We start from the raw sequence: 20,152 nt of genomic DNA, 5'->3' as shown, positions 1-20,152 counted from the left end.
TAAGAACAATTACAGCAGGGAGCCCCTTTTAGTATTGCAACTTGCTTGTCATGAAGCACAAGATGCTAATCTTGTGGATTTTTGTTCCTCTTACAGGTGCCTGAGATTATAAGCTCTATTCGACAGGCTGGAAAAATTGCTCGTCAAGAAGAGTTTCAGAATAATCTTTCAGATATTGAAGACCCTTTTGCCAAAAAGTTTGAGGTGCTGTTCTGCGGACGTGTGACTGTAGCACATAAAAATGCACCCCCAGCGCTCATAGATGAATGCATTGAGAAATTTAATCATGCGAGCTGTACAAAAAAGTCAGATTCCGATTCCTCATCCCAACAACATGAAACTGCCAATAACTCCGGAGGCTTCTCTTTCAGCAACAAATTTCGGTCTGTATTCCAGCCCTTGATGGGTGAAGAGGAGGAGAAAAGGCCAATTAGGAAATCCTTTTCGCAACCTGGACTTCGTTCCTTGGCTTTTAAGAAGGATTTTCAAGAGGGAAGCCATAGGGGTAACAGCTTTGTCAGGTCTTTTGAAGAAGATGCCATTTCACTAAACCTAAAAAGTCAACTTATCTATGGACACAGTGTTGTGCAGCCAACAGACATTGCGGAAAACCGGACAATGTTGTTTACGGTAAAGCAAGATTTGCAGCTAATGGTGGTGTTCTCACATCTTGGAGTTTGGAATGGCAAACAGCAGAGCTCTTTTTCTTGCAGATGGCAGTTACTTTTTTAATAACTTAATTGCAATTACCAGAGCTAAAACTAAAGTCGCCTACTTCTTTATAAAGCACTACCTGTCAGTATAAAGTATTTTATGTAGTTAAAATGGCTTTGTGCTATGCACTTTAAAACAGCGCTATCTGAAGTGTTGGGCTTCTAAAGAAAACTTTTTAGAATGCAGCAGGAAGTTAGTTCCTAGTTACACAATTGCAACACAGTATGTGTAGTTACTCTGGATATTCACAGAAGAAATAAATTCACAGATGAATGAATTACATGTAACTGGGGTAGAAGAGATGAACCATGATGTGGGCTAGTAGAACTTATGTCCTGTGATAAGCAGTGTAATTTCTGAGTAATAATGCAGTTGTACAGTGACTCCCTCCCCTACTCCCCACTATGTATGCTGCTGTCTTGCTTTTGTGTGTCTGGGAATCCTCTTATCATGATAAGTAAGCAGCAAAAGTACCTTTTCAAGACCTTAGAAAGAAGTAAGGGTTTGTACTATATGCTGCTTCTTATAATCCTTCTGATTGACAGTTTACTTATCATGTTTTGTGTTTCGTAATATCTTATCATACAAATCTGGAGCTGATTGCTATAGCTGTCTGTTATGAGCTCATCTCAGATCTGTCAGTTGCTTTTAGGGATGGCAGTTTTTAGAAGCAGTAACAGCATTTTTTAGGAGGAAAGAGAGCTGCCTCTGATTGCCAAGGTTGTATGTCTGTAAAAAAAAAAAAAAAAAAAAAAAAAAAAGTAAGTAATAGTAAGAGATGTAGTTAGCTATACCTGGTTTAAAAACTTCTGTTTACTTGTGTCAGACTGGTAGCAGAGGCAGGAATGGAAGAGGATGGAGTGACATTTTGCACTCTAGCAAAAACAATTCCATCTTGATGTTCTCCTGAGCGGATGTTTCACACAGAAAACGTAAATGCCCCTTATAATAAGATAATAGTAATAATTCCCTTATTAATTCACATACCTATTTTAGAATCAGGAGGATTAGAGATGGGCATATTTGAGTCCAGGTCCTCTCACTCCAGTGAGTACACTTCTCCTTTATATTAAAAACGTACAGCAGTTCTCAGAGAGGCATGCAGCTCCAGCTTGGATATAACATCAGTCACCTGCTGATAGCCTCATTTCCAAATTCTGCAGCTTCTTTTTAAAAATCTAATACAAGACTTACCCTCATCAGACTTTCTGATGTGCTGAGAACTGCTAGGAGTCTGAACATAATCTGTTAAAATATTATAAAGGTATTGCCAAGAGTTGAGAAATATGAAACAATAAAATATAAACCTTATAAAAAGCCTTCATCCATCAAAAGTTTGTGTCAGCTCTGGAGTCACTGCTGTGCAAACAGCCTACAGATTAAATTAGGTTAGAAAATACACTCCAGTAACTTTATTTTTATAGTTAGAGCCTTTAAATTAGATGTTATGAGTATCTTAAATAAATAAAATCCAACTACTTCTTCCCTCCAGTAAGTAAATAAATAGAGTGGAATACAGCTAGAGGCATACACATGGATTTAAATTTTGGGGCATTTTATTCAGTAGCTTTTGTAATATGGTGTGTGCCAAGGCTGTAGAAACGAAGACAAGAGTGTTAATACATTTTCTCAGTGTGAAATGAGTTACTTATGGTATAACATTACAATCATCTAATTAATCGCTGTTCTCAATCTCATGTTTCAAATGTGAAATTAAATCAGATTTCAGTGTGCAGTGCTCTGAATGCCAAACCAATGCTGTTTATTCTCTCCTTATTGAGTAATAATTCACTAATTGGTTTAAGAGTACAGCTAGAATAAAATTAGAGATTTTGTTCAGGAAATGTTTTTGTAATGAGGAAAAAAAGTAATTCTCATGTTACTTGTTGTCATCCTGTTATTTTTGCTTTTTTTTATTATTATTATTTTTATTTTTTAGATTGGCCAGTCTGAAGTTTACCTTATCAGTCCTGACACAAAAAAAGTAGCAATTGAGAAAAGCTTTAAAGAAATATCATTTTGTTCTCAGGTAAGATGGGGTGCGTATTCTTTCTTGAAAGCAAACAAATAGATGTGTATATATATTCCCCACTTATGAATCCTTATGGATTTATCTCCCAGCTTTTCATATGGATTCTCACCGCATGATTTCAGTAATTGCTGTTTACAAGTTGCTAGTTAATCAGTAATTCTGTCAGACTGTCATTCTTTCCTTGTTTTTTGCATTGTAATTTCTGACATAAGGGCTCACTTCCCTGTCTGGTGGATGAATAATACAAGTTTGAAGAAACAACCTGGTGATTTCTGGCTGCAATTTCAGCAGGCGTTATTGAGAATTGTGCAAATCTGTGATTTTCTGAGTTGTATCACTGTATCTTTCAAGGAGAGATTATGAGAGGGGAGAACAATTTGTAAGAGTTTTCTGAAACAATACCTCTAAATTTAATTTTCAAGAGCATAAATTACATGTAAGTAAAAGACAACAGTCTGTAGTGCAGAGGTAATGTGTGTGATGCAGTGAGAGAAGGCATATTTCAGAGCCTCCTCGTTCACTGGCTTTCTCACACTATTTTGCACTTGCTTATCTTGCGTAGCGACATTCTACTCAGTGTCTTACAGTCTAAATGATACTGGGATCTTGCTAGAAGGTTTAGAAGGTTTGCGATAGGTTTATGTACCCATTTTTAAATGTTAGGACTATTATTTCCTATAATTGTAGCTTATTTGTTTTGTGATATGGTTGTTGGTTTGTTGTTGTTTTTTTTTTAATAAACTGATGAGGAAAGCTTTCATCATTAAATATACATGTACCTATTCTAAAAATTTTGGAGTAAATTCACTAGTTTGCATGATGTCAGATAAGAGCTTTGAAGAGAATCCCTTGTTCACAGAAAAAATCATCCCCATGTTCCCGTTGGCCCTTTCCCTAGGCAGCAGCTAGACAGACTTCATGTCATGCCCTGCAGGTCAGCAGACTGTCATGCCTTTCAGGGCAGTAGCAAGCAAGTCTGATTGAGTCTGTCCTCCTGTTTGAAGCATGTGTGGTTGGGCAGATTTTGTGTCAGCTTGATGAGTGTTGATCCTGAGCTGCAGACCCAAGGGCTTTTACCCCAAGAACGCAAATTTAGAAGACTAACCAGAACTATCTTACATATTTATCTTGGTAACACAGCCTTCTTAATTAAACTTTTCTTGGAGGCACTGGAGGTAAATTATAGGGGAAATCAGAACCAGTGCTTAATTTCCAGAATGCCCACCTCACCAATAAGATCCTGGAAATGGAAGAAGCATGTGACCTTGGGGCAGTGTCAGAGATTGCTGATCTGAAACAGCTGAGAGCAATTGCTTGTTGTTGGTACCTTGCAATTCTATGTGCAGGGCCATTGTCCCAGGTGCTCTTCCTCTACTGCAGTGATTGGACTTTCAGGAGAAGAACCATGGGCAGGGATGTTAAAGAAAGGTCACAGAAGTTTGTATCAGCCCTTTCATGCGTTATATAATTACCCACCTAAAGTGCTTTAGCTTGAGCATCCAGTGGAGCTAGAGCTGGAGAAGCTGAGGACTTGATATTATTTGAGTGTCCTGATCTGCTTGTTCTCGTGGTATATCAGTATCTGATATTTGTGTGATAAAGTCTTTGTTGTCTGTGGGTAAATATGTGGGTAAACTCCAGGAAGCTGGGTATTTATATGTGTTATTTTCCTTTATTCAGCTGTCATGCTTTGAGGGTTTATTGTTAGTATTCTGAAGGATAAAACATTTGACTTGCTGCAGGATGTTTGATGGTACCATGCATTCTTTTTGGGCTACGTGCCCCTTTTGTTTTATAGAAGTATTCTGTTCCAGTGTTGTTTTTTAAGAAGTATTTTCGTTGTGATAAAATGACAAAGAGAATATTCAGAAATTCCTGCTGAGTTAACAGGGAAAAGAAGGGGGGAAAAAAATGTCGTGTTAGCTATCTTCAGATTACATAACCCTCACTGAAATTTCTTATTTTATGAAATTTCTGATCATTACGAGTGGTTATTGTGACTTTTTGATCTAACAGCTTGCTTCACTTTAGTGTGCTTGTGCCATGCTGGGGGTTGGAACTACATGATCCTTGGGGTCCCTTCCAACCCGGGTGATTCTGTGATTCTGTGATTCATGCTAGCTAGAACGTAACAAAATGATACTGAGTGCAACTGAATCTGTATCAGTTCTACCACTCTGCATGGTATTCATCATAAGGTTTAGCCAGAAATTGTGCACTGAGGAGACATGCACAGGTATGACCTGATCCTACTCATCTGAAAGTCATTTCCTGAAAGAAAAAATTCTAGCAATTGAATATCTTCCTTAGCATTTTACCAGGAGGTAATGCTTATCTACTGTTCAAGTAGATTGTACCTGATGTTGCATGTCTTTTAGGAGCAATAATGCTTCCATGATTCATTTTTAATACATTAAACCATTTTCATTTTTAAATAGCCAAGCTTTTAGATTAAAATACATACTTGTATCAATTTTTTTTTTCCATTTGCTTTATTTGCTCTTACAAATCTAAAATAATTATGTATACTTAAGAAAAAGGGAAAAAACAGCAAAGCAGCTCCACTGCTGTCTCCTCTGTTAAGTAAAATACGTATTAAGTAGTATTCCTTTATCCTTGTGAGTGTTTTCCAGTGGATCTATAATCAGTCCCATTTACAATAAAACAAAGCATCTTACAAATGAAATTTAAATCATGAAGGCTCTGTAGCAGAGGAGACTTTTTAAAATGACCTTATGATTTTAATGTAGCCGTAACATAGATACACAATGTCTCTGCTATCCCGTTGACCTTACGTGCTTTTTTTTAATAGGAAAAAAAATAGATGCAAAACATTTAACATGGAACTATTTTGTTGCTGTTGTTTTTGTGGTAGGGAATTAGACATGTGGATCACTTTGGATTCATCTGCAGAGAGTCTTCAGAAAATGGAGGCTTCCACTTCGTTTGCTACGTGTTTCAGTGTACAGATGAAGCACTGGTAAGTGAAAGAAAAGAGAGACCCATTGTTATCTTGTGTTCTGTATTTTGCTGGATATCTTCTACCCTCGGACTATGCTACTGTGCAGTGGGTCAGTTGAGTGCCTCACTGCAGTAGGCTCAAGTTTTTGTGGGGTTTTTTCCTTTTAATCATATACAAGAAAATATTCCCAGATAGAAGCAGTGTCTATTACTATACCACAAAAACAAAAATGGTTAGCCTGGAAGAAATGACTTAATAATAAGATTTTTTGTGCTTATGAGTTCCTGTGCTGTTTCTGTGCATAAACAACTCTTTTTCGCTTGACATACACACCTTCCCAAACAGTAGTGCCATTCTGTTGTGTTTGTGTTAGGGGAAAGAGAAGCTCTGTGGAGAAGTGAAATTGTTCTTTTGCACTCTGTTCTTTTTAGGTTGATGAAATCATGATGACATTGAAACAGGCTTTCACTGTAGCTGCTGTGCAACAAACTTCCAAGGCACAGCCACAGCTCTGCGAAACGTGTCCTCTGCAAAGCTTGCATAAACTCTGTGAAAAGATAGAAGGTGGGGTATAAAGAATTTTATGGTCAATTTTTTTTTCTTTTTTCAAACATTTTTTTTGGTGGACTGTCTTATGTGTGAAACTGTAGGGAATGAATGCTTAAATAGAACTTCAGTTGTGGGGGGAAAAAAAATGGAGCGCCAGTCTCTCTTAGATAGAGTACTATTGTATAAAATTACCTGTAACCTAATAAGAATTTTCAAACAATCTAAGCTCCCATCTTGTATTTCAGTTGATTTTTGAAAACAAATTAACAGTTTAAATGTGTCTGAATTGCAAGTAGCCTAGCACGGTTAGCCATATGAATACAGCAAATTGCAGATAAGAAAGTTCTCAAGAACATATACTGCAATAACCTGCTGTCCTGTTGAATCTGATTAGCTAATGGCATTACAGAGCCACTGAATATGAATTGTTGAGTTTTCAATGTACTTGTTTGTGTCAATCTGTGCTCCTTCATAGAAATGGAGCAATTATAGCCTAGAAACCAAGCTTAAGACAAAAGAGCAAAACAATTATTTGCATTTCAGCAAATTTCACCATTGGGCTTCATTCATTTAAATGATTTCTGGGATGATTAGATGGCAACAGTAGCTTACCAGATCACAGAACTAGCTTGTTGGACTAAAAACTATCCAGTATTAATTTTGAAGTTGGAGAACCTCCAAAACCACTTTCAGCTCTGCTTTGGCCTTCAGCTAGCAATCAGTTTTTGGAGAAATTCTTCAGTGCAAAGGAATCTTATGTCTTTAATCATCTGGTTCTGAAGGAGAAATGCCACGATCAGAAACGAAGTACAAAATACTGTTCATGGTTTGCTATTCTTCCACTGAAAATAAAAGGAAGAAATTTAATCTAGGGTGAGAGCAGGAAAAAAATAATCTGAATGGGAAAGTAGTTAGCTTTAGGCTGTCAGTAAATATTCTCAGCAAGAAACAAATAACTTCTTTGCTAATATGCAGTAAGTTTGTTCTTTTTCAAAAGTGTGTTAAGGCTTACAAATCAGAGAAAGCTGTTAGAAAATATACAGCAACTGAAGCCCAGGCAGTTACTGAATAAAAACACCAGCAAAATAGTCTATGAAAGTGCTTTAGGTTGTGGGTTAATTTTGTTTTCTGTGATGATGGAATCTTCTAGATCAGCTAAGAGTATAATCCTGGTCTGTGCTCAGTAATTCTCCTTGCTGTAAAGAGTTCATGTCCCTCATTTTAAAGATGACTTCAGTAGTAACTTTAATTTAATCTACCGTTCTTTCTTATGTCCAGTTATGAAATGGTTGCAAAGGGTCAGCTCAAAAAATTGGTACTGATGAGCTTTAGCTTTCATTTTATACATATTTCTGCAATTGTTTATTTCTGACAATTTTGTTCCTCTTATTAGGGCTACATCCTTCTAAGACTAAACTAGAACTACAAAAACATCTAACAACACTAAATAGCCAGGAACAGGCTTCTGTTTTTGAAGAGGTTAAGGTAAGCTTTAGTGTAAAGAACCAAAATGATTCTAATTTTTTTGTGAACTATTCAGTGTATTTATATCATAGACTATTGATCACCTTGTGCTTTATTTTCTGCATCATTATTTTTGATGTTTTTTTTTTATCTCGAAATTTGCTTATTTTTCTTCTTTTTATTCTTCTGATGCATTAACTTCTCACAGGGAAAACCGCATATGTTTTTTTTGTGGGTGAAGGCAGGAACTTGTACTTTGAGAGTGACCAAAACAAATTACTGTAACATTCCCAGATCAGAAGATGTCCTGCATAAAAGTTAACCAAGCTCTTAATACTCATTGAACTAACTAAAAAGAAGTTAAACTTTCTATCTTTTAAATAAGATTCAAGCGTGGAGGAAAGCATAGCTGGATTTAAGATGTATGATGAATAAGGCAATGTCATTGGGCTTGTCACATTAGATTAGGAAACTTCTAACTCTTTTTTTTTTTTTTTTTTAGTACCGTTCCCTTCCTGTTTTGAGTCATTACACCCTCTGTCTTTGTCTGTTCCATTTGGCAATTTATCATCCAGTACCAAATTTGGAAGTTGCTCTGTGGAGTGACTCAATTTGTTTGTATATAGCAGCTAGCAGGCACTGTTGCCTTCTTAGTAGTCTGTACATGTTTTAAGGACCTTGTTAATGCTTCTTGTAAGAAGCATTGCAAGCAATGAACTTTGGTTAAATCAGTGGTAAAATATATCTCCCTGCATATGTTTTTCTGTTGTTCTTTTTAGTTGGAGCGACTGAAATTTTATTTACTGTGTTCATAAAGCTTCGTGTGTTATAACCTGGATATGCATAATTGTCTTTCTCAGGTTATTATTTATTCATCTAAGATGCTCTCCTGGCATTAGCTCCTCTGTATTGCATCTCTTGCATTACCTCAGTAGGCTTTAAACCTAACTTTGGAAAACCATGTTTTATATGATTAAATCCTCTAATTGTTTGTAATGTTTTTTTATGCATTATTTTATATCTAAATAGAGTGCAGCAGAGGTAGCTATATTCACCTTGTACAGCCCTGCACACTAATTTATAAGACACCTGTCATTTTCCAAAAGTGAAATTTCTAGTGAGAAAGATGACTAGAAGCATCGTGAATAACAGCAAGACACACTTTGTGTATGCTGCAAACTCAGGACTGCATTTTTTTTTAATGGAAAAAAATGTACTCTGAAGTTGTTGTTTCCATGTAGCAGTTTCATAGTTTTATGATTGGCCTTTAGTTTTCACACAAAATCTGTCATTTTGGTAGTGTGATTGAAGTGTTTCTCTGGCTGTGTTGTTGCTGCTTTTCTTGGGACTCTGCTGTCCTCTGGTGGACTGAGACAGTAGCACTAATTCAAACTTGTAGTTAGATATTGACAGTGAGAAAATGAAAAAGGTGGGATGTTTGCTGATCATGTTATGAATGCATATGACTGTGCTTGTGGTGTTTTTAATTAAAGAAATTGAGACCAAGAAATGATCAAAAAGAGAATGAGCTGATTATCTCTATTTTGAGAAACATGTATGAAGAAAAACAGAAGGACCATGTTCACGTTGGGGAAACAAAACAAGTAAGTAACCGTTCAGTTTTAGCTCGTGTAAGAAAAAGCCAAGAAAAATCATTTATTCCATACTTAAATCTTATCTAAAGCAAACTTCCATCATTGGTATTTTGGTACTTCAAACTGTTGGCAGTGTTGAATACTGGTTTTCCTTTCAGCTAATGTCACATGTCAAAATTAGGCATAGATTGCATGTTTTGAGTTGTCCAGTAGAGTTTGGTTCCCGACATTGGGTGAAGAGATGCAAGCTATGGAGGCCAATAATTTTGATTGTCATTGCAATGAGAAGAAAGAAACAGTCCTGTCAGAGAATATATAAGCAATCTGTAATTGCTCTCACCTGAGCTGTGGCTTTTGCCACCTCCTTGACTGTGTGAGCCAATGTCCCAACAGCACACTGGGCTTGATCATTGCTAAAAATGGTTATGTTGACTCAATAGCTGAAAGTTATTTCTTTTGTGTAAATTACCGTTTGAAATGACCTCAAGAGAAATAGCTGAGAAGCAATGCTGTTGAGTCTTTTATGAAGAAAGGTTAAGGAACTGGGCTTGTTTAGCTTACAGAAGAGAAGATTCTGGGGGGACCTCATTGTGGCCTTCCAGTACTTGAAGGAAGCGTATAAACAGGAGGGGGGAATGACTGTTTACGAGGGTGGATAGTGATAGGACAAGGGGGAATGGTTTCAAACTGAGACAGGGAAGGTTTAGGTTGCATGTGAGGTTTTACACACCGAGGGTGGTGACACTGGAACAGGTTGCCCAAGGAGGTTGAGGATGCCCCATCCCTGGAGGCATGCAAGGTCAGGCTGGATGTGGCTCTGGGCAGCCTGGTTGGTGACTGTGCACACAGCAGGGAGTTGAAACTAGTTTATCTTTATGGTCCTTTTTTACCCAGGCCATTCTATGATTCTGAGAATCAACAGGAGAAATCACAGAGTTGCAGGGGTTGGAAGAGAGCTTTACAGATCAAGTCCAACCCTCCTTGCTAAAGCATTGCCATCTATTTCCAAAGAGCTAAGCTACTTTATGTTCTGTATCAGGTCATATCAGTGCCATTAAAATAGCTGTATTTATACAACATTGTTAAGTTTTTTGAAAAAAATGATTGATGATTTTGGATGCCTTATTCTGTGCCTCACTTGAAATGCCTCAAGGAGGTCTGTATTTCAAAAAATAATTGACACCCATTCTGTGAAAACTTTCAGTTCTGATTATTAGACCCTTTGCAAAATGTTGGCTGACTGCCACCGTTTCTGACTGCTGTGACAGCTATGGGCCATTGTGATACAAACTAGTGAACTAATATATGGGGAGTAATTAGACCACTGATGAAATTGGGGAAGTAGCAGCAAGTCTTCATTTACTGTTCATTTATTTTGTTAATCTCTTCTTATTTTATGGTTGACTAGTTACTTACTGACCTCTTGGAGAAAGCAGAAAGAACACTTCATATTTAGTTTTCTGCTTTTTTGGCTCGGACTTCTCAGTGGAAATATATTTTTAAGGAGGAAAACAAACAATCAAACAAACAAAAAAAACCACAATGCTGTAGTGTAGACATAACAGGAAGCAACACTGTGTGGTGTTCTTAATCGTCGTATCTGAAATATCCATACTTGAAATAACACATAGTATTTAATAGTTGTCAGTTATGAATGGTTAGGAAGTAGTGATATAAAATGCAAGATAATATCTTAATATATATTCAGCGTTTTTTGAAAATTCCTAAGGCCTTCTGCTGTTCGTTTGCTCAGCTCCTGAAGCCAAAAGTGTTTAATCTGACACTTGCTAAGATGCCAAGGCTCTAAGAACAGAGTTGACTTGCTCTTAGTCCCTCATTACTCTGCTAATTTATCTCCAGAGCCGTGTGACAGCAGATACCTTTGAACATGTATTCTGGCTATGATACTTGCTTCAGCAGTCATTAACCCATGACTTGCTAGTGTCTCTGTTTCCTTCTTTTCTGCATAGCTATTCACTTTCATACTTGTCCTTCCACTGTATATTGGTGGGGTTTGTTTTTTTCCTCTCCTGAATTAAATACAAATGATGTAAACAAGTGATACTAGCACACGGATCTTTCTGAACAGAAATGACCTTCAAAGCAAGCTTTTTTGTACAAACGTAACAGCAGGCAGCATCTAACCAGCATTCTGAGCTTAAGATGAGTAAAAAGAAAAAGAAAATGTAAAGTCAAATTTTGTAGCACGGCAAATAGGAAGCTTTAAAATTGTATGTGGACAGAACTATTTAGTGATGCAAGTGCGTCAAAGTTGTTCGGTTAGTTGTACGTGTTCTGATAGTTACATAGATTGAGCATTCAGATCTCTGAAGTTAAGACCAGGTAGAGAAAGCTACAGTGCATGATAGCCTCAAGATGAACCCCAAAAGTAACAGTGAAAATTGTGCTGCAGGCTTTAGGCTTAGATGCTAGTATTTTCACTGTAATGTAACTTTTTAAATTTGCTACTCTAGTCCTCACAAGCACTGGAAAGGAACTTAAATGTTTCTTTAAAAATCAAAAATATGAGTAGATAGTTGGCTTTACAATTGAAGGGTTCCTAATATTGAAGTATGTAGAGGAGTTAGATTATTACACATCTTCATGGCACTTAGAAAGTCTGATATTTATATGATGGTGATGATGCTTGTTAAGTGTATCTTGGCTGAAGAAAAGTAATTATTTGAGAAATCTCCAATCTGTTACACTTGAACTTTAGAACTTACACAACTGTGTTTTGGCATTAAAGAAAATCTGTCAGCACAGCTATAAATTCTCCCTGAAATGGCTGTTCTTCTGAAGAATGTTACTACACTCCAAAAATGTAATATGAAGAAATTTTCTAGGGTAGTTTGGTAAGCTTCAATGTAAATATCAGTAGAGGAAAAGATATGAAAAACCCGAAACACTAGGAAGAAAGAATTGATGCATGTTACACAAGTCTTCATACTTTTCGCTGAGATACTGCTCCACACTGGTTTGCATTTCACATTTATGTTTTTAAACACAGACTTCACAACCGTCTGCTGAAAATGCTGTAAATGAAGTGCCCAGCAGTGCTCCAAGATTCAGATTAGATATGCTGAAGAACAAGGCAAAAAGATCTCTGACAGAATCGTTTGAAAGTATTTTATCGCGTGTAAGTATCCTTGTGTTTATTGCCTCTGAACATAATTTTGTTGTTTTATTTATTCAAATAGTGGATACACCACATTTGCTATCCTTTTGGGTTGTAGCTAAGTGGCTATTAAAGATAGACTGCAAAAAATACATGAGTACGTATTAGAAAATGCCAAAACAAAGCAGTGCTTTAGTAAGCAAAATAGGAAGTCCTGAAAGAAGTGAACTAATTCCTAGATGTAAATAGTGCATATGCATATAGGCATTTCATAAACTGAATATGAAGCTGAGCGTAGGAACATAGGAAAGTTGCTGCTGTTTCATTTTTTGGGGATTTAGAAAATGAAAGTAATTACAGATGTTCACTTTTAATTATGTAGAAGGAAATTACTAGGGAACTGAGTAAGCATATCTAACAAGACAGTGTTTATTAATAATGACAGAACTGATGAATACTGAGGCATCTGAACTTTTTAATCCTAGTGTCCTGGTTTTCACTGAGATAGCATTAATTTTCTTTGTAGTGACTGGTTTAGTGGGTGTTTTGGATTTGAAAGGAAAACAGTGGTGATAACTCACTGATGTTGCTAAGCTGTGCTGACAGTACATCAGGGATGTTTCAGCTTCTTGCACTGCTCTGTCAGTAAGAGGCTGGGGCTGTACACAGAGCTGAGAGGGAACAGAATCAGGACAGCTGACCCATACTGGCCAAAGGGACATTCTGTACCACATGGCATCATGCTAAGCAGTAGAACTGGGGGAGTTGGCCAGGAAGTTGCTGTTGACTGGGGCCTGACTGGACGTTGGTTGGCAGGTGGCACACTGATTGAATGGTGCATCACTTGTATTGTGAATTCTTTTATTTATGTTATAATTATTTTCCCTTCCTTTTCTATGCTATTAAATTGTCTTTATTTCAACCTGCAAAGTTTTACTTTTTCCCCAGTTGTCTGCTCCATCCTACTGCGGGGGAGTGAGCAAATGGTTGTGTAGTGCTCAGCTGCCTACTAAGTTAAACCACAACAGCCAGAGACTATTTGAAGGCAAGAAATGTTAAGAACTTCAGAAGGCACTAAGAATATGCAGGGATTTGGGCAATATCATAGGTAAAATCCTTCATAAACAGAGTTGGCAGTACCTCTTAGTGGGAACAACTTGAACTCCCATGTAATAGTCATCCCCAAGGAGCAGATCATGAGCAAATGGCTGAAAATATCTGCTAATTACACAACAGTGGCTAAGGAAACAGATCTGATGTCAGATTTAAGTACTGCTTTGGCCTACAGAGTGACTTCTCATTCAAATATTCTTTGTTCTACGCCTCCTTTCAAAGCAGATACAGTGCAAAGTAGATTCTTTAATAGTGGTTATAGTATATATGTGCAATATGTGATTATATTCACATATAATGCGTGTAGTTGCTTATGGGAATTCCCTAATTGAATAGGCGTCATTGAAAGTGTCAGTAACTGTCCTGGATGAAGCCTCTGTCTTTCACAGAGATAAAGAGAAAATTTGTTATTGACTTTGAAAGCTACAGGTTCTGTCTGTGCTCTGAAAAATCTCTTTTTGGTATGCCCCATTTCCTGGTTTCCCCCTTGTGTTATAAGCTTAATTGTTGGTGTGCTTTGTTTCTGCAGGGCAGTAAAGCCAGAGGTCCTCTGGACAGTTCTAGTGGATCTGTGGATCTGGAGGCCTCTGTATCCAATACCTTAAGCAGCACAAATAAAGTGAGTAAATCCTGTAGTGCATATATGTAGTGAGAAACTTCTGTTACTGTACCTAAAACAGCTAGTCAGATGTGAAATTCAGTTACCAACTGATCGTATAACTGCTCCAACATCTTGTGTTTTGGTTATGCTTGGGGAGCACACAACCGAATTGTGTGTGAAAGGAAATAAACCTCAGAACAACCAATCAGAATGATAAAAGCAGAATCATTTAGTAGAATCTAGGTACACCCTCTTTTTCCTAACTGTAAGAGTCCTGCTCCTGCTTGCTGATCCATTAGGGTATGTTTTTATCCCTGTGTTGAGTCCTGTTAGGTTAATGGGGATGTGCTCACTGCTTATAGCACCTTGGATCAACCATTGTCTTCCCTTCCACTTTCTGCTTGAATCAAATATTGCTGTTTTTTAGGATTTGTAAGTTGATCACCCACATCACTTTCCATTTTCAAAATATGCTTAAATCCTCTGAGGAATAACTTGAACAAACTGATTTCTCAGCTTACTCTGGTAACAGAAATTCAGATTAAGAAATAGGAGTCAGATGCCAGCACAGTGGTAACGTGTACGGTGCCATCATCTATGGAGTTTCACTAAATTCTGTACTGCTGAACAAGGTGGGGCCCATACTTAGTCTGTATTTCTGATCTATAGAAGTTTCAAGCTTTAGGACTTCCCTGGTGTTCCTTGTATTTTAAAAAATAACAATGAGATTGGGGTTCTGTTTGAATTGGAAACTTACTGTGCTACATATATTGTATATTTTGTATATATGGATCTTATGCAAATATATATATGTGAACTAAAATATTATGTAACATCTGAGTCTTGCAAAAATGTGCAGCAAAACAAACTTGATAATTACCATGCTCCTGACCCTAATCTGATTAGTTTCAGCCCTGAAAGTACCTACCATAAATGCAGGATTGTATTCTTAGGGAATATAAAAGTAAACCAAGAAGTGGAGTGATTTCCTTTTCTGTATGGCTAGAAAGCTTTTAGTCTCTGAGCAAAATGTTACAAACAAATAGCAAAGAGGAAAGATAGTCATTTTTCTTGGACACAGCAGGCTTGGGTAGCTATCCGTTCTGCTCTAGTGCCTGGTCAGATATATAGGACTCCTGACTGGAGGTATTCAAAAGTCGTCTTCTGCTTGTGATTTTGAAAGAATGGCTGACTTTGCAAGAAATACATGAGGTGGGGAACAAGGAAAAATACATCATTTTGGACTAAAACAAGGCACTTAGTCATAGGATTAAAGTCTTTTGTGTGAGACTTCTAATAGGCAAAAAGAATCTTAGTGTTATTAAATGAAATGTTAGGTACACAGTAATCTGAAATACCGCCTTTTTCATTGCTGTTACTGGTATCTAAACCTAACTGTTCATTTTCTCTTATCTCTGAGTCGTGTTTAGCATACAGTAAATTATAATTGCTAGCAAGATTATTTTTCCTCCGTAAAATGGAGACTGATTTGTTGACCTAAATGATGAAGAACAAAACAAAAAAAATATCAAAGATTCTTTCTTTGAGATATCGTGATTAAAAATACGCAAACTTGAAGCAGGTCTCTGAGGGGGTTTATAATGACATGGAACTGCAACTCCAAAAGCTGAATTTAAAACCACATGTTGATTACCCTATCTTTTGTTCTTCTAGGAACCACCATTGTGTGAAAGGGAGACTGACAGAGTTCCTACACTTCCTCCGGAGAATGCTGTCAAGGCCAGTGGATCAATGGGTGATCTCTCCAGTGACCCAGATAGTTATGCTCTGGATCATTCTGTTACGTTACCTCAACAAAGCTTTCGAAGGCGAGCAAACACACTGAGTCATTTACCGTCAGAAAGCCGGGAGTCTCTGGTACCTGTTGAAACATCGCCATCTGTTCCCCAGAGGAAACTTATGAGGTATCACTCAGTGAGCACAGAAACTCCTCACAAGAGAAAGTAAGACTTACTGAAAGCAGGCTGTGCTTTCATTTGTTGAGGGCATGTTTGGGATGGTGATTATGTACCAGATTTGTCCTCCTAGTGGATAAGAAATGTATCACGGCAGTTTATCTCTGAGGTGGTTTCCAGGTACCTTGTTTGCAAAAACTGATTTTCCACAGGGGGAAATGAAACCTGAGATGTGCATTTCCACATTCTGTGTCACAAAGCTAAGTGTAAGGGCAATATAGGACTGCTCCTAAGATGTTAGATTATGTTTTTATAAGCAGTGTTCAGTAACTTTTGTTGTTGATCTGCTAAATGCTACATTTACCTTGTAATTTACGTTGTGACTCTGTCTGTATACAGAGAAAAATACTGTAGCATTTCTGATGCTGCAGATCTTGCTGTTTGGTGAAATCATGTATAATTTTAAAGTAACACACAAACTTGACATAAATTGACATAACTGTTGATAGATGTGAAGCTCCTATGCAGCATTTCAATGAGCCTATGTAAATTTTACTTGCAAAAACAAGCTACTGGCTGCCTTAATGCTAGTATTCTTCAAGCTGTCCTGCTTCATAAGCCTACCTCTGCATTTTCAAAGTCTTTGAACATTATGGCAGCTTTCTTTCCTCCCTCTATTGGTTTTTTCCAATTACTATGGAAACGCTTCTGTCTGTAGGCTTCTGTTTCACTGCCAAAACTCCTCGTTTACACAAGTTAGGCAGTACAAAATCTGTACGTGTTCCAATTCATTTTTCCCTGCAGGAGGCAGGGCAGCATAAGAACGTGCCTGGGATTGATGATGACAGCAAAGAAAAATTAAATTATACCATTAAAAGGAAACACAATCTAAGTTGCCTCTTCATCCCTTTTTTGAACCTTTTTAATTCTTAAATACCAGAATGTGGTTGTGGTGCAGTTTAGAACTTGTGCTGTTGGTCTGTCGCCTTCATGAAAGTTGCCCTTGCATTTGTTGCTGCTTGTTCAGACAGTTTCTATCCTTAATATATAGGAATGCAGTTAAAAATTAAGTGTATTTTTAATTTCCTTGGTTATTGCTACTTAGAGGCTTGATTGTATAATTTTTTACTAAGGCTGAAGTGTGCCTGCTCCTTCACATAATTTAACCTAGAAAGAAATCACTCGTTACCTACTGGAACATACAGAACAGGACTTAGAAGAGCTGTACATTGAACAAGTCTTGTATGTTTTATGAGTTGGTTTTTATTAATAGCTTACACCAGTGGATACGCTATTTTTTAAACTCAACATTGTTGATTGGGTTAGAATGCTCAGCCTCTTGCAGTTACAGCATTAACTGTGAAAAATGTATGAAATGGCTGATTTGTATTTGATGGGTTACTTTCAAGAATTAGAGAAGATATTTCACTTTTTTTTCTTCCCTGTTTCCTCTCTCTTACTGTTTTGTTCTTTCTGTTACCTCAACTCCATTCCTCTGGTTGGAATCCCACCATACGGTTTGAACACATCTGTCGGCGAATCTAAAAGTTCTTCTGGTCAACTTGCACGTTCTCCTACTCTAGCTCGTCTTAATCCCTCGGCTTCTTCACCCAACTTTTTTAAATATCTAAGGCATAATTCAAGTGGAGAACAAAGTGGGCATTTTGCACAAAAGAGGTGAGATAGCACCTGTAGTCTGGGATAGGGTTTGTTTTACCATGCTATAAATATGAAGCTCTGTATTGTAAGTAATTGAAGTTATTTAATAAAAATTTAAGGTAGTAGAGTTTTATGGGAGGAGGAACTCAGCTGCTTTGCTACTGGATGTAGCTCTGATACCTGCATAATTTTTTGTTTTAATACAGAAAATTCTTTCAGACACATGGCATTCTTTGGAGCCGGTTGCTCCAAAGCAGCAGCTTGTTATGCAGCAGACAGCAGCCCTAAATTGTGCCAATGATAAGATGCCAAGAACCTGAGATCCAGCTTACTCTGTCTCTCCTGAATCATTCAGTTCTGTTTTGCTTTGTTCATGGCGACGCAGAAATACATGAATTTTCTTTTAATATTCTTTTTGCCTGACATCTAAAGGCAAATTAACTGTATTAACTAAATTGGACAAAAAATGACTGGACTGTGAAAAACCAACTGAGGGGAAAGAAAAAGGCAGAAATGAGCTCGTGTGTTTGTCTTGTTTAATTTGTCATTGTTACACTCAGTAGTATTAAATGATAATTTTCTGTGCCTTGTTTCTTAGAACAAAAATGTGCATTGAGGAAAGCACATTAACTTTTCGTTTCCCTGGGATCCTGAAATAAGGATCTGCCTCAAAATCTTAACCATGCAACTCCTTCAAGTTGAACTACTTATTTTAGCTCAAAATGTTAATGAGGCTGAATGGCCTTGGAAGCACTGTCTGCACTTCTGGCAAGCAAATTTTATTGTTTGTTTTGGCGTGGTTTTTGTTGTTGTTGTTTGTTTTTCTGGAAGGTATAGGTTTCCTCTTCTCCTGAGGTGACAACTCTTCTGACCCAGGGAAAGTAGTGAACCCAGAGCTTGATTTCACCAGTCTCGTCATTTGAATTTTCTGAGCACTATCTAGTGTCCCTCTTAATTTAGCTGCACCTCAGAAGTATGATATAATTCAAGGGAGGAAATGTGAGTCTTCAGTGTCACTTTTATTCTATGTTTATCCAGGTCTGAACATCATGCTAACAGTTCCTGACTTCAGTCCTGAAGGTTAAATTCTCCAAAGTAGATTCTTCTTCCAAAGTAAATTAGGAGGTAGATTTGTACATACAGGAACACCTTCTCCATCCCTTTTCTCTGTTGTTAGTGAGTTAACATCAACATAAGTGTTAAGTTAATGTGTTTAAACTGAATGAAGTCAAACTACCCAAGCTGACTGCATTTCTCTGTGTGAAATCACCATGTAATTGCAATTGATTGACGGTGAGATTGTAAGGGAAACTTGTTTACAGGGTACACCACACTACAGCAGTATGTTCCTTATGCTCAGTACCAGCTACTAAAGAACTGCTTCATTTCATATCTTTGAGGCGGACTTAGATATCATCCAAATACAATATTATAGTTTCTCACAAACTCTTCTCACTGAAATTCTGTTGGTCAAGAGTAAATTCTCCTACTCAAGTGTTTTTGCCAAGCCAAGTAATTTTCTTCTGAGTTGTTCTCATGTCCTTCTATTAACCAGCTTCTGAGTACGCTGGGAGGTTATTATTTTACGAGACAGAGCAGAACCAGGAATTGTGTTGATCAGAAGACTGTTGAAGTTTGATTAGTGCTCCTATCTGTTGCATAAGTAAAGCTGCAATCCTAAATAAATCATCAGTCAGAAAGCTCAGCTTTTTGTTTAAATATTCCAAGCTTGTCTGAATAAAAGCCTGTTAATGCTTTTCAAAACACTCTTTGCCAAAGTTTTGGATTTCATTTGCTAGTACAAGGATTATCAGAGCCAGCTTTTCTTAACCTTTTCCTCCAACCTTAAGCAATCACTGAAATTGATACTTAGGTAATTTTTCAATTATAAAGTAGGTATTGGTTCTTACTAGGTTAAAGGAATTGGAAATGTGCACCAAGAATCTTGTGATATAACAAAGAATAATATTTACTGGAAGCATATTTATTTATGTTTGAACAATTTAGTTTGCCCAAACTATTTCAGAGTAGTGCTTTGTTAGTGGTTTTAGTTTTGACTCTGGTTTCCTTGATATTTATGCCTTCAGGATTTAGCTGCTGTCTGTTAGAAACTTAGCAGTATGTGTTATTTTTATTCTGTGGATTTATACTTCCTTGTTCTAAACTATACTTTTCCCAACTACACTCTCAGCATCTCCTACCGTACTGCCTTAAGGAAAAAGCTTCATTCTTCCTCTTCTGTGCCAAATTTCTTAAAATTTCTGGCTCCTGTAGATGAAAATAACACCTCAGACTTTAGGAGCACAACAAGGTAGGGTTTCTCTCTTTAACCCCGGAGGTAAAACTGTTTTATTCAAAGGTTTCTTTGTTTGAAGTATTTGAAATGCTTCCCACACTTGCAAAATCTGACTTGTGCAACAGTTCACTTG

The 20,152-nt window shown here is 37.2% G+C and overlaps 1 protein-coding gene across 11 annotated transcripts in view; it reads left to right on the top strand.

Annotated features, from left to right (window-relative positions):
* Positions 1-20,152, top strand: part of TBC1D1 (TBC1 domain family member 1) — a 95,913-nt gene that overhangs the window by 45,588 nt on the left and 30,173 nt on the right. For 6 of the 11 annotated variants that reach the window (XM_048941006.1, XM_048941004.1, XM_048941007.1 and 3 more), the window contains 11 exons: positions 97-630; positions 2,654-2,743; positions 5,622-5,726; positions 6,140-6,272; positions 7,651-7,742; positions 9,215-9,325; positions 12,327-12,455; positions 14,077-14,166; positions 15,823-16,112; positions 17,613-17,741; positions 19,915-20,034. In XM_048941006.1, the coding sequence (XP_048796963.1) occupies positions 97-630; positions 2,654-2,743; positions 5,622-5,726; positions 6,140-6,272; positions 7,651-7,742; positions 9,215-9,325; positions 12,327-12,455; positions 14,077-14,166; positions 15,823-16,112; positions 17,613-17,741; positions 19,915-20,034 (1,823 nt within the window). The other 5 variants (XM_048941008.1, XM_048941015.1, XM_048941014.1 and 2 more) reach the window with 5 other exon arrangements.

Source organism: Lagopus muta, chromosome 4 (genome assembly GCF_023343835.1).
Source record: "Lagopus muta isolate bLagMut1 chromosome 4, bLagMut1 primary, whole genome shotgun sequence".
NCBI classification, from domain to species: Eukaryota; Metazoa; Chordata; class Aves; order Galliformes; family Phasianidae; genus Lagopus; species Lagopus muta.
The sequence above is the reverse complement of the archived record's forward strand: the minus strand, read 5'-3'. Positions and strand labels throughout refer to the sequence as shown.